This window comes from Pteropus vampyrus, unplaced genomic scaffold (genome assembly GCF_000151845.1).
Source record: "Pteropus vampyrus isolate Shadow unplaced genomic scaffold, Pvam_2.0 Scaffold69, whole genome shotgun sequence".
NCBI classification, from domain to species: domain Eukaryota; kingdom Metazoa; phylum Chordata; class Mammalia; order Chiroptera; family Pteropodidae; genus Pteropus; species Pteropus vampyrus.
Window position 1 is genome coordinate 1208208 of NW_011888850.1, and position 14849 is coordinate 1223056.

At 40.3% G+C, this 14849-nt stretch overlaps 1 protein-coding gene across 1 annotated transcript in view; it reads right to left on the reverse strand.

The window, feature by feature from the left end:
- Nucleotides 1–14849, reverse strand: part of IGF2BP3 (insulin like growth factor 2 mRNA binding protein 3) — a 123274-nt gene that overhangs the window by 24669 nt on the left and 83756 nt on the right. The window contains exons 6-10 of the mRNA XM_011361662.2: nt 14442–14723; nt 10823–10957; nt 9445–9567; nt 7084–7219; nt 5450–5575 (exon numbers count right to left, since the gene is read on the reverse strand). Of these exons, the coding sequence (XP_011359964.1) occupies nt 5450–5575; nt 7084–7219; nt 9445–9567; nt 10823–10957; nt 14442–14723 (802 nt within the window). The remainder of the gene's footprint in view (nt 1–5449; nt 5576–7083; nt 7220–9444; nt 9568–10822; nt 10958–14441; nt 14724–14849) is intronic.

Here is a 14849-nt window from a genome sequence, read left to right on the forward strand (position 1 = left end):
GAGTATTTTCTTCTCCTACCCTTGAAACCACGAGGCCATTAGGGGTTCTGAGCTCTTACAGTGTTTCTACCCTTCCTCCTGGCAGCTTCTGCATCTTTTCCTGTTCTCAATGGTTGCTTCTAATTGCACCTACTTGATTTAGTTTTAAAATCTCAGGGGAAGCAAAGACCACCCAATCCAGTGAGCTCTTCCTAGCATCTTACTCTTGGTTCAGTTTCCCTGAAGTGAAGACCACTGATGTCCTTCTCCCCATCCTTATAATAAAACAAAATCACGACTTGTTCAAATCACTCATTTAAAATTGTACAAGTGCCTCGGAAATAAAAATTCCTAATATGATCTCCTTTCTCTTAAAACAATCTTAACTTTTCTAACGACATGGCAACCCAATACACAGAATCATATCACTAAATTAGAAAACTTACTAAATTCAGAGAATATTCATATTCTTCTATTTGCACAATTAAAAAAAAAAAAATCTACCTAGCAATTGAATTTAGGAATTTTTGCTACTGAAGCACTCACTTAAGTGTAGATGGCAGATGATGTCCAAGAGTGAAATGTGCCACTGGTAACACGAAGAGGCTTTACTGATTGGAATATGATATGTAACCAGGAGAGAAAGAGAGAAGAGTTAAAGAGAAGCCTCATTTACAAACAGAAAGTGAGGAACAGGGAAGTGACCTGGCCAAAGAGAAAGCTAGGTTAGGACGGTCAGCAGAAATGTGGATTAGATGAGAGCTTCTCCAGCATAGAGTTCTTTTAAATAATCAGCTCCTTTAGCTTTCAGTAAATGTCACTTTACACAGAACTGTCAGGAATACATCTGCCCTAAACTCAATCATAGGACACACGCATCTATTTGTAATAAAGATACTAGCAGGCATATTAAAGGTTAATTCCATGTACTCTCGAATTCCTATTTTAGGCTCACTTTTATCTTTTTCTTAAACTTTTTATATTATTGAATTCTGTAAAAACTAGAAATGCTTGACCTGAAAGAAGACTCTTTAGAGAAAATTCATCTAGTTCAGTCTCTTGTGCCAGTGAGATAACAAACCCAGAGCAAAGAGGAGACTGACCTGCTGTGACAAAAACCCAGGGCAGAGTGGGCTCCCGGGCTCCTCCCACCTGTGTCCTTAGCATCAAGGTGCAAATGCTCAGCTACTTCACATCACCTTGAGCTGTAGCAGAAAGCTTCACTTAACACATAAAGAATCTATTCACACTTGATATGGAGCTGGAATTCTGAGGCCTGTCCTTAGATTAATGAGCTTCGTTACATGGTTTCCTGGCCCAAACAAGTTCAAGTGGCAGATAAGTTTGCAGAGGAAGATGCAAATGCTGCTAGCAGCAAAGGTAGAAACACCCCACAAGAAGAACAGGCTAAGAACACTTAACAGTCTGGTGGTTTCAGTGACAGGCAAAGGAAAGTCTCATTCTTAAAGGGATAAAATACGGACGACCTCAGCAGCCTGTGCTCTCCGTAAAATTCCACAGGCATTTTACTCGTATTCCACGCAGTGCGATAACGGAACCCCCAACCTGTTCCATGTGAACATTTTGCTAAATTGGTGTAGGAGGTACCACTCAAAATGTTATGTGATGAGAGAGCAAAAGAGAATCGGAGAGATGCAAACACAAAGTCATAAAGGAAGATGCTGGAATGTTAATTGTATTTTCCATGATTGTCTACCCCCAATCATCATTGATAATACAGCTGCCTTATGAACTCCTTTCAAAAAGAATTATTGCGTAAGGTGTCTGCTACGCTGCAATTATTTTCATAGTTTTACTGGTCTCCTATTTCTGACCTCGGAGAAAATGCTATTCTTAAAAAGCAAATGTAAAAATAAGTAACCTACCTGTTTACAAAACAAATAAAAGCTGTTTAACACTTGCACACACAATTACCTAAGCTCATAGTTTTAAAAAAAATACTCAAAATGAAAAAAAAAAAAGTCATCTTTATTGACCTTTCAAAAATCTTTTCCTTCAATATTTAAAAATAACCTCTTTCCCCCTCCCCAAAGTCTCAAACTTTTTATATTTAAAAGCACACATTGACAACTCTACCACCCAAAAACTTCAAAAGAAATAACTCACGCGTCTACAAAGGAGTAGATAAGAAGGTTCTATCGACAAGAACTGGAAACCATGTGCCTGCCCTCTAAGCTAATTTTAAATCGCATGAGAACCAGGTGTCACATTAAGCTTTTTCCCAGTAAATATCTCATGTCACACTTGAAGGCAACAAAGTCTGACTTGTCCCGCTCAACCAGGAGAAAAGAAAGCCAGGAGACATCATCTTACCTCAAACTGTGGGTAAGGAGGAGTCATAGCTGAAGGGGGCCCTGAGGTGGGAGGTGGCATCCCTGACGTGGGTGGGAACAGACCCAAGGCATTCAGATTTAATCCAGGAATTAAATGGGCTTGAAGCTGCAATGGTAAAAAGGTCCCTTCATTTTACAATTAAAAGATCAAGGATAAGTGAGCATTTACAAGTGACAATATTCAGATTGTGATTTCTTGTCAAGAAAAAAATTATGACTCAAATTTTAGAACAAAGCACAGGTTCCACGTGACTGTATTTAAGTATATAGTTTATATCTGTTCATAGTCTTGGCATTCTAAAGTCTGTGTGCTTGTTTGCCCCCTCCTTGATCGAAGCCACCCTAGATTTGTCAAAGCAGGGAACACAGCCTTCCTTTCCTTTACGACCAGCTCGCATTGCTCAGACAAGTATGTGCTCTGTTGACTGCAGGCACACGGTGAATACAGACAAAACTGTACATTAGTTGAAGAAGCGAACAAGCATTTGTTCACTGAAAAATAATGTATAGACCAGATATGCAGAACCAGCTATTAAGAGACCTTTACTGCCTGGATAAAACTAGGCAGTCATGGGTCGAAAGGCCCAAAGCAAAGTCAAGCCCTTCGGAAATCAGGCCCCAGCCGCACGTGAGCACTACAACTAAACACATCCTTGGAGCAGATCCAGGAGCCACAAAGGGGGTTTTGTTTTGGTCTGATTTTATAGGGGTTGAGGAAGTAAGGTGGAGATTAGAGAACTGAGATTTGAGCATACTTGAGAATCTTTTTTTAAAGTCTCAACTGACTCGAATATTTGGATGAGTAGCGACAATGTGAGGGTCGGCAGGCCGTCAAGTGGGGTGAAATGATTAGCATTCTAGCGTCTTCTCACAAAGGTATTATCGTTTTTACATTTCCCTCTTTTCCTGTTCTCAATGGTTGCTTCTAATTGCACCTACTTGATTTAGTTTTAAAATCTCTGGGGAAGCAAAGACCACCCAATCCAGTGAGCTCTTCCTAGCATCTTACTCTTGGCTCAGTTTCCCTGAAGCGAAGACCACTGATGTCCTTCTCCCCATCCTTATAATAAAACAAAATCACGACTTGTTCAAATCACTCATTTAAAATTGTACAAGTGCCTCAGAAATAAAAATTCCTAATATGATCTCCTTTCTCTTAAAACAATCTTAACTTTTCTAACGACATGGCAACCCAATACACAGAATCATATCACTAAATTAGAAAACTTACTAAATTCAGAGAATATTCATATTCTTCTATTTGCACAATTAAAAAAAAAAAATCTACCTAGCAATTGAATTTAGGAATTTTGGCTACTGAAGCACTCACTTAAGTGTAGATGGCAGATGATGTCCAAGAGTGAAATGTGCCACTGGTAACACGAAGAGGCTTTACTGATTGGAATATGATATGTAACCAGGAGAGAAAGAGAGAAGAGTTAAAGAGAAGCCTCATTTACAAACAGAAAGTGAGGAACAGGGAAGTGACCTGGCCAAAGAGAAAGCTAGGTTAGGACGGTCAGCAGAAATGTGGATTAGATGAGAGCTTCTCCAGCATAGAGTTCTTTTAAATAATCAGCTCCTTTAGCTTTCAGTAAATGTCACTTTACACAGAACTGTCAGGAATACATCTGCCCTAAACTCAATCATAGGACACACGCATCTATTTGTAATAAAGATACTAGCAGGCATATTAAAGGTTAATTCCATGTACTCTCGAATTCCTATTTTAGGCTCACTTTTATCTTTTTCTTAAACTTTTTATATTATTGAATTCTGTAAAAACTAGAAATGCTTGACCTGAAAGAAGACTCTTTAGAGAAAATTCATCTAGTTCAGTCTCTTGTGCCAGTGAGATAACAAACCCAGAGCAAAGAGGAGACTGACCTGCTGTGACAAAAACCCAGGGCAGAGTGGGCTCCCGGGCTCCTCCCACCTGTGTCCTTAGCATCAAGGTGCAAATGCTCAGCTACTTCACATCACCTTGAGCTGTAGCAGAAAGCTTCACTTAACACATAAAGAATCTATTCACACTTGATATGGAGCTGGAATTCTGAGGCCTGTCCTTAGATTAATGAGCTTCGTTACATGGTTTCCTGGCCCAAACAAGTTCAAGTGGCAGATAAGTTTGCAGAGGAAGATGCAAATGCTGCTAGCAGCAAAGGTAGAAACACCCCACAAGAAGAACAGGCTAAGAACACTTAACAGTCTGGTGGTTTCAGTGACAGGCAAAGGAAAGTCTCATTCTTAAAGGGATAAAATACGGACGACCTCAGCAGCCTGTGCTCTCCGTAAAATTCCACAGGCATTTTACTCGTATTCCACGCAGTGCGATAACGGAACCCCCAACCTGTTCCATGTGAACATTTTGCTAAATTGGTGTAGGAGGTACCACTCAAAATGTTATGTGATGAGAGAGCAAAAGAGAATCGGAGAGATGCAAACACAAAGTCATAAAGGAAGATGCTGGAATGTTAATTGTATTTTCCATGATTGTCTACCCCCAATCATCATTGATAATACAGCTGCCTTATGAACTCCTTTCAAAAAGAATTATTGCGTAAGGTGTCTGCTACGCTGCAATTATTTTCATAGTTTTACTGGTCTCCTATTTCTGACCTCGGAGAAAATGCTATTCTTAAAAAGCAAATGTAAAAATAAGTAACCTACCTGTTTACAAAACAAATAAAAGCTGTTTAACACTTGCACACACAATTACCTAAGCTCATAGTTTTAAAAAATATACTCAAAATGAAAAAAAAAAGTCATCTTTATTGACCTTTCAAAAATCTTTTCCTTCAATATTTAAAAATAACCTCTTTCCCCCTCCCCAAAGTCTCAAACTTTTTATATTTAAAAGCACACATTGACAACTCTACCACCCAAAAACTTCAAAAGAAATAACTCACGCGTCTACAAAGGAGTAGATAAGAAGGTTCTATCGACAAGAACTGGAAACCATGTGCCTGCCCTCTAAGCTAATTTTAAATCGCATGAGAACCAGGTGTCACATTAAGCTTTTTCCCAGTAAATATCTCATGTCACACTTGAAGGCAACAAAGTCTGACTTGTCCCGCTCAACCAGGAGAAAAGAAAGCCAGGAGACATCATCTTACCTCAAACTGTGGGTAAGGAGGAGTCATAGCTGAAGGGGGCCCTGAGGTGGGAGGTGGCATCCCTGACGTGGGTGGGAACAGACCCAAGGCATTCAGATTTAATCCAGGAATTAAATGGGCTTGAAGCTGCAATGGTAAAAAGGTCCCTTCATTTTACAATTAAAAGATCAAGGATAAGTGAGCATTTACAAGTGACAATATTCAGATTGTGATTTCTTGTCAAGAAAAAAATTATGACTCAAATTTTAGAACAAAGCACAGGTTCCACGTGACTGTATTTAAGTATATAGTTTATATCTGTTCATAGTCTTGGCATTCTAAAGTCTGTGTGCTTGTTTGCCCCCTCCTTGATCGAAGCCACCCTAGATTTGTCAAAGCAGGGAACACAGCCTTCCTTTCCTTTACGACCAGCTCGCATTGCTCAGACAAGTATGTGCTCTGTTGACTGCAGGCACACGGTGAATACAGACAAAACTGTACATTAGTTGAAGAAGCGAGCAAGCATTTGTTCACTGAAAAATAATGTATAGACCAGATATGCAGAACCAGCTATTAAGAGACCTTTACTGCCTGGATAAAACTAGGCAGTCATGGGTCGAAAGGCCCAAAGCAAAGTCAAGCCCTTCGGAAATCAGGCCCCAGCCGCACGTGAGCACTACAACTAAACACATCCTTGGAGCAGATCCAGGAGCCACAAAGGGGGTTTTGTTTTGGTCTGATTTTATAGGGGTTGAGGAAGTAAGGTGGAGATTAGAGAACTGAGATTTGAGCATACTTGAGAATCTTTTTTTAAAGTCTCAACTGACTCGAATATTTGGATGAGTAGCGACAATGTGAGGGTCGGCAGGCCGTCAAGTGGGGTGAAATGATTAGCATTCTAGCGTCTTCTCACAAAGGTATTATCGTTTTTACATTTCCCTTCTTTTGGGTGTAATGTTTCGGGTGACAGGCCCAATTGAGGAATTCTTTTTCAATCATTTACTTGAAAATTCAAGAGGAACTTTTGAAATGTTACGTCTTCAGCACCATCCCATCCATTAAGGAATGTCAGCGATTCACTTGTCTTAGCTGTACTTCACAGATTCTTTTTTATCTCCAAGGTTTATGAGTGACCAAGTTTTACATTTGTATTCATACAGTAGCTTTAATATGCACTGTATCTTCTATACTTCTAATAAGCATACAACGTAGGCAGTAGCCACATTATACAGATGAAGAAACTGATGCTCAGATCAAATATGCTGTCCAAGGGAACAGAGCTGCAGCTAATAAATGGCTGAGTGGAATTCAAACCCAGTTCACATACCTCTAAAGCCCGCAATCCTACTGTACCAATCTCCTTCATACTGACATTACACAGGAGATATCAACCTTTTTTAGGTAGGTATTAGCTTTACCTCCCAGATAAGGAAGCTAAGACTAAATAATTTGCTAAAACCACCCAGATAGCCAAGCCTAATGTCAAAGCCTGTGTCTTTCCAACCCTCCCAGGGCACTTGCTATGGTGCTAAAAAAAAATCAATTAGAAACTACATCTGATGATGACATCATTAAAGAAATCAATATTAATGCAATTGAAAGGGTCTTTTAACTGTTCATCAAAATGAAGACACATCCTTCATATTAAAACTAACGTTCATAGAAGCAATATCATTTTCATAAGACTCCCTGATTTTCTTCATTATCTCTTCCTCAGCTTTGGCACATGTTTCAACACTGCCTTTCACTGTAATGGTGCGCTCTGGATTATACAGCGTCAATTCCTGCAATCTGCAGATTGAAGAAGAGGGGAAAGAGGATGGAAGTTACAGGAAGAAGACAGTTAATAACACTTCAGCCATAGATGGCAATTAAAACCCAACTGTGGAAGCTGGCAGTACGCAAAAGTGGGTGGTCAGACAAGATGAAAAACGAGTAAGCCCCGAAAGACATCAATGCAAGAATGTGTAAAGTTACAGGAAATAAAATACTTCCCCTCCAGCCTTCTCAATAAAAATCACTGGGTATACATAGTTCAATTAAGTCCACGTTTTAAACATAGTGTACTTCTTGACTGCTTAAGTTTGAACCATTTTCACAATTTAACAGTGAAATATAAAGAAAATGATTGGAGTAATGTATAGTTTCAGTAGAAACCAACAACCAGATGCACATAACCGTTAGTAAGTCCCTAGTCTGCACTAACCAATTCTAAGCATAATGGTCATTCTCATGCAATTGCATTTTTGGGGTCACCAACCAAGAAATAAGCATGAAAATATACCAAAAAGGCAAACCAGAATTCCTGTGTCTAAGCTTACTTTTGCCAGTCATTTTAGAATTTAGATCAAAGTAGGCTGGAAGACATAATGTAAATCAGTTCATCTTGACTAAATTAAAAAATGGTCCCTTGACAACTATTCAGACAACTAAAAAGTTAGAACACAGTAGCAATATTCAGAAACTCCCTGCCTGACCCAGGTCTTGCTGAAGCTTCCAAATCCACTCAGACGACATCTGAGACCACCTACGCCTGAGCCAGTCAGACAGCCTTGCGAGAGAAAGCAGTGGGAGGTACTTACCACGGAAAATACGACTAAGAGAATGGACCGAAAGGCTACGGAATACTGCTACAGCTCTCCCTCACATCACTAGAGTTAAATTTCTCATTTTCGCTCTGAGCAGAATATCGTAAGCTAAACTTGAACCAGATAAACAGGATATTATTCCTCAACTATTCTTCTCCAAGTTGCTAAAAATGTAAACATCTACACAATAAGACTATTTGCCTTAGACTACTTAAAGAAGAACTGTATTTCTAATCTCCAGTCCCAACCCACCCCTCCCCTGCCCAGCATTTTACATTACAGTTTTTAAAATAGCTGCTTCTAGAATAGCTGTAAAAGCCACCCCCATCCTCCAACAAAACACTCCCCTTTCTGAGTGCAAATTTTGAGCCAGGGTAGGGTCATTTATTTTATTTACCACTTTGTGGGGTTTTTTCTTTCTTTACAACCAAGCAGGACCTTACCTCCTCACCACCCTCTGAAAAAGCCTTGCTGCACAAACATGCTGGCTGTCTTTCCTACCCATTCTCCCTTAGTTCATCAATCTCTTCCCACTTTATCCTTTTTGGATACTCTGGTGGAAACTAAGAGTAGTCACCCTCAGATAAATAAAACGCCCTCCTTATGATTCCAGAGCATGCATGGACCCTAGATGTGGTAGCCAGCCTCCAGGATGATGCCTCCCCAGCGACGTGCAGTCCCCTCCTACACTGAACAGAGCTGATTTGTGTGAACATTAGATAAATGATAAGAGTGTGACTGCTGAGGCTTATACAGACATTGCTCTTCAGGATCAATCACTCAGAGGACCAATCGCTCTAGAAGAAGACAGCTGCCCTGCCTTGAGGACACCCAAGCAGCCCCATAGGGAGGCCCCCGTGGGTGAAACTGACACCTCACACCAAGAGCCAATATTGAATTATCAGCAACAAGAGACCTGAGCCAGAACCACCTAGATTAGCTGCTCCTGAATTCCTGATGCACAGAAACTAGGTGAACAGTAATATTTACTACTGTCTTAAGCTGTCAAATGCTGGGATAATTTCTTACACAACAATGCATAATAAACTGGATTATATATTCCCACTTTGGAAGTATATGTCAGAATACTTGAACAAAACTTCAGCTGGGAAATACCAATGTAAAGTGTTTAGTGCTTCCTGCTTCTTTAGTGGGAATAGATAATGCTTTAAATATGGGTTAGAAACAGTAGACAGTAGACTGAGTTCAAGAAATGAATAAGCATGGCAGTACAGGCTAGCTCGAATAGCTGTGAAATCGAAGAAACTATGCTTAATATGTAACTTACAGCTAAAAAAACAGTGTTTGAAATTTTTCAAAAGAACACAGAACAGCTATAAAATGAGAGAAGGTATGCTTAATATGTAACCTACAGCTTAAAAACGTTTGAAAACTTTATAATTCAAAAGAAAGCAAAGCAGCACTTACGGAGATATCGTGATTTTAGTGTCTGTGTCTTGCTCAATTTTTTTAAGATTTCTTCCTTCCTTACCAATAAGACGGCCTACAAAGTTATTATGGGCTAAAATCTTCAAAGGAATTTCTTCTGTGCTGTAAATTAAAAAAAACATGGTCATGAAATCAGGGTAAGTAAACCTACTCTTGGGTAAGAAAGACATTCATTCATTAAACATTTACTTCCTAACCTATTATATAGGAAGCAGGTAGAGTTTAAAGCTTTCAGACCTTTAGCCTACATGTTAGCAATGCATGAATAGAAGGGGTGAAAAAACATTAACAACTATTTGGATAGAAGTTAATTTTTAAAGCAGTTCTTTTTTACACATCTCAGGGAATATCTTCCGATGATGGATTCTGTTCACTCTTTGAAAACACCTCCTACTCAAATCCATATTCCTAAACCCCCCAAACCAGAGCACAATGTGCAAATGCAAAACAATGTGTGTTTAGTATAAACTTTAAACTTTAAACTGGTGAGACACGCACAATTTATACAAGGAAACAGAAGAAAGTCAACAGTGGTTACGCTTTAGGGGCCGGGTGCAGAGGAGGAAGGAGGCGTCACATTTCACTTTGCACCTTTCTTAACTTCCAAGCTACGTACACATCACTGTTTAAAAATGTCATTGGGGTAATGTGGATGGTGGCCATTTATTTTTCTCTACACTGAAAAAGAATTATAATCTTATAGCACCATATAACACCTTATTACTAAAATATATTTAATATGTTTTAAAGGTCCCTACAAAGTAAATGCTGGCGATACGTCCCCAGGCTAACTTGAGCACCTTACTCTGGATTCTTCGTTTCTCGTGGCACTGTGCTGAATGCTAAAAGTAACACAAAACACAACCCCACTCAAAGTTCCTGTGGAAAAGATATTCAGAGTTCCAATGTGGAGCATCCAAATAAATCCCAAGTTTCCCTTAGCAGAGAGTAGGGATTTCTCCATCTACATACTCCCGCTGCTGTAGGGTGGGGCTGGGCAGACAATAAGAACAGAGCCCAGTGAGCTCAGAGCAAAGGAGTGAGGATCTGGGGCCCCTGTCTTGGGTAAAACCCAGAGGTACTTCCTGGACCCCAGGTGGGCTTCCTTGTGTCTCCCAGCTGCCTTCTCCTACTGCTGGACTTTCCCCCATTACCATCACTCACCCCATATCCATCACTCACCCCATATCCAAACATGAATGAAAAGAAAATATTTTGGTTTCAGTAGTGCCAACTACTGTAGCTCATCGGGACAACAATCCGTGTTTGTTGGCAATACCCCAGAACTGCATCGTAGAAATCCAAAATAAAACAGCACAAATATCAACCTCTCCATAGGTTCTTCCACTTTACTCACAATTTTATATCTTGAGCTTCCTTATGCATAATCTCCAGAATAGACTTACAAGCCGCAGAGGTGCCTTCAGGGGTAGAGAGGATAGTAATGGACTTCTCAGCAGCACCTGCATTCTCTTTACGATGGACATCGATTCTTAGGGTGGGCACAAGGAGAGAAGAAAACGAGCTGTCAGCACGTATTCACAATGGAGTCTACAATTACCAGCTTCCAAGTCATAGGACTTCTGGGCACAGGGGATGAGTCACTTCCCTCAAGAGCATAAGCTCTTGATCAACTGTCAATGTGGATGTCTTAGAGAATAATTTTAATTCCAGGAATACTCCCCTCTCCTCAGTCTGACCAAGCAGAGACATCTTTTCATTCTGCCCAATCTGTATCTGTTTAAAGCTTCTTTTTAGATGGCACAGAACAAACATCTCATGTCAAAGAGCCTCAGACAAAGGCTTTCTTCTGTTCTAAAACAAACAGGAACTGGAATTCATGCCAAGAGGGCTGGAGTCAGAATCCTACAAGCCAGCTCAAACTCCTTCTTCTACACAGTATTCTCTCCCTATTCATTGCGTAAGGAGATTTCGTTCATCTGTTTCCTTTTGTGAGGCTCTTCCTACATTTTGCCTCCTTCATAGAGGAAAGTCCACGACAAATAGTGAAATGAATGGAACCCAAAGAGATGGATGGCAATTTTCCATGAAAAGCAAATATTTGGTCAAAACGATGTTAAACCTCACTAGCAATTATACACACACCAATTAAAGTAAGATGTATTTTCCTCCAGCCTTGCAAATATTTTGGTAGAGAAAATTAAGTCCTGGCAAGAGGATGGGTAACTGGGCACACCCACACTTTTGGTGGGCGTGTAAAACCAATTGGCAGGACCTATCAAAGCTAAAATGCTTATTGCCCTTGACTCAAGAATTCTACACCTCATAACATCTCCTACAAACGTAATCTCATGTGGGCCAAGGGTGGTGTGTCTCATCCTCGGCACTACTGACATTTGGGGCCAGATTCTTTGCTGTGCAGGCTGTCCTGAGTATTGCAGGATGTTCAGCAGTATCCCTGGTCTCTACCCACTAGATGCCTGTAGCACATCCCTCAACCAAAACTGTCTCCTGATGTTGCCAAATGTCCTAAGTGGTGGGTCACCCCTGGTTGAAAACCACTGGCATAGGAACGTCCACTATAGCACTCACTATTTGGAGTAGACAGAAAGAATATTTGGATTATCTTTTAAATGCCACCAGGAAGAGACTTAAGGTTAAATAACCATCCATATCATATCCATATCATACAGCTGTTTAAAAACATGTGGTAAAATTACAGGTACCAACATAGTAAGAAAAATTGCAATACATACCATAAGATTTCTCCTTTAAAGTAAACTTGTCAGAAGGAACAAGTCCTATAAAGATACATCCCCAACTTAACAATGGCTATTAGGGGGAAAGATTTTGGTTTTTTGTTTTGTTTTGTTCTTCATTTTTATGCTTGTATATTTTGAATTAAGAATAAATTAAAAGTCTGCTATTGTTGAAAATGTAGAAGAAAGAAAATCAACTATCTAAAAAAGTGTGTGTGGGGAAATTACTTGTGAGTCCTTTTGGCCACTTATGAAGACAAAGTGCTTCATAACTCATGGCCATGAGAATGACCGCTTCGTTATGCCAATAAAATCAAGGTTTAGATTTCATTTTCCTAAGTGTTTGTTGAAAACTGAAGATGTCTCAAAAGTAAAACCTGTCACTGAAAACAAAGACACTGTAGAAATGAAACAAATAAAGGCTAATGAGAAATAACTAATAAAAAGCAGTGCCTTAGATGAGAGTACCAATCTCAGAACTATTTTTCCAGCCAGTTTCGATCCCCAGGCACTGTAAGTACTGTTGTCTTTCTAGTTAAGTAACACGCTGAGCTCCCTCCTTCTGGTTTATGTTAAGGACTACTCAATTCTGATCTTCTAAGAGAAGAAAATGTTGCTTTACAGATTAGGTAACCCTCTGAGGCCATTCCAGAAACAGAGGCTCTGATAATGACTAGTTTCAATAGCAAGAATTAATTAAATGCACTGGCAGAGCTCTGCAAATGAATCATCGGATACAACAAAAATTGCTTCCCTTCCCTCTCCGTCCTCCATCTTCCTGCCTAAAATAAAACAGTTCAATTTAAATCACAGAAGCTCTTTCACTCTGACAAGGAAATGAGTAACGTTAAAAGGAACAACTCTAATCTGCCACGCGACAAGGAAGGAAAACCATTTAATAATTAGTTTCTGTAGGTAATGGTGGATCAAGGGAAGCAAGAAGCCCTTCAATTTTAGATTAAAGCCAGGCAAATTTAACAGGAAAACTGATCTAGGCTAAGGTTCACTTGTCTTCCCCATCCCCTACATTATGAGGCGAAGGCCACTGATTTTGTACAAAGGTAACCAACCCCCAACATCTCCTGCTTCAAAGCAAGGAAAGGCACTCTGCAGGTGGAGTGGGCACACCACCAGCACCAAACACAGTTCTTTTTGGTTCTGCATGAGAAATCAGTCAACTGGTTCGACGTGGGCATGGTGCCTATGATGACATGGATACCCTCTTAAGCCTGTTGGAACAAACAGCACCATAGTTGTCCTTTCAGAAAAAGACTCTCCTTAATTCCTTGGACCATATAAAATGAAATCCATTTCTTTCCTAAATTTAAAATGCAAAATAATTCGCAGCCATCACCGTAGCTGGCCCGAGGCCATTTCCCTACCATTTACTGTAGAGTGACACAAAAAAGGTTTGTACACAGCCTCTCTTCCCTAGTACACGCACAGGAAATACGGCAGTAGCAATCCCAGCGATGTGCCTGGTAGCACTCCACAGAACTGGGGGTGAGGAGAGAGTTCATCACTGAGCTTCTCTGGGTCAGAATAGTCACATACAGCATAACGGGATGATTAATAAAGCAAAACAACTAATATGTAATGCATTGAAATTACATGTCACTCATTTGCCAAATACAAGCACCTTCTACATATCAGGCAATGTGCTCAGCACTGGGCTACCGTGGTGAATCATAACAAACAGCCCCTGCTTTTACTCCTGAAGTTAGCTCCAATATTTGACCAAGAATTTCCCAACCCCTTAAAATCTGCAAATTAAAAGTCCCAATCAACATCCTGAAGAAAAAGTCATTCTGGCTCCATGGCTTAATCATGAGATAAACTTAGACCATAAGCTGAATGATACTTTACTCAAGTAAACCAAGACTGAGAAACTATCTCTGTATTGGACCCAGAAAATTACTTCAAAAACAAAAAGGCAAGGGAGTTGGCGGAACACAGAAAAACCTAGAAGCTGCCCTTTCGCTCACCAGGGCCTCCCCCATCACAAGTGGATTAGGTATCATTTGTTTTCCATTCATGTGTGAAAACTTGAGGTTCCCTTTGAGATTAAGGTTTAGCCTCAGATTTATATAAAACGCCAAGATATCAATCACAGGGTGTTTCCAGATTCCCAAGCACTGTACGAGAAGGGATCGTAACCATGTTCAGACAAACACCAAGTGCAAGAACAACATATTCTATCATTAAAATTCAAGGCGGGTAAATGTTGTCAACCAGTCCACACTCGGGAATACTCACTTAGACTGGGTCTGTTTGGTGATGTTCCGAATGGTAGCACCTTCTTTTCCTATAATGGCTCCAACAAATTGAGTGGGAACCAGCAGGCGAAGAGGCAAGTCACATGGTTTCGGCTTGGACACGGATCCCGGAGACCCCTGCCTCGATGAGCCTCTCTGCCCAAACCCACGGCGACCTCGCGGCTGCTGAGACGGGTTCTGCTGAGCGGCCATTTCGTCAGGGATGAAGGCCACTTTCAAGGTGAAGTTCTCCAACTGGAATCCATTCAGTTTGTCTAAAGCTCTGGAAGTTGACAAGGAGCAAGGGGGTGCTAAGAAAAAACAAGCTATGTAATAGCCCTTTAAGCAAAAGCAACACCCATCTCTTCCACTCGGGACCACTGGCTCTAGAACTTCTTAGTAGAGACAC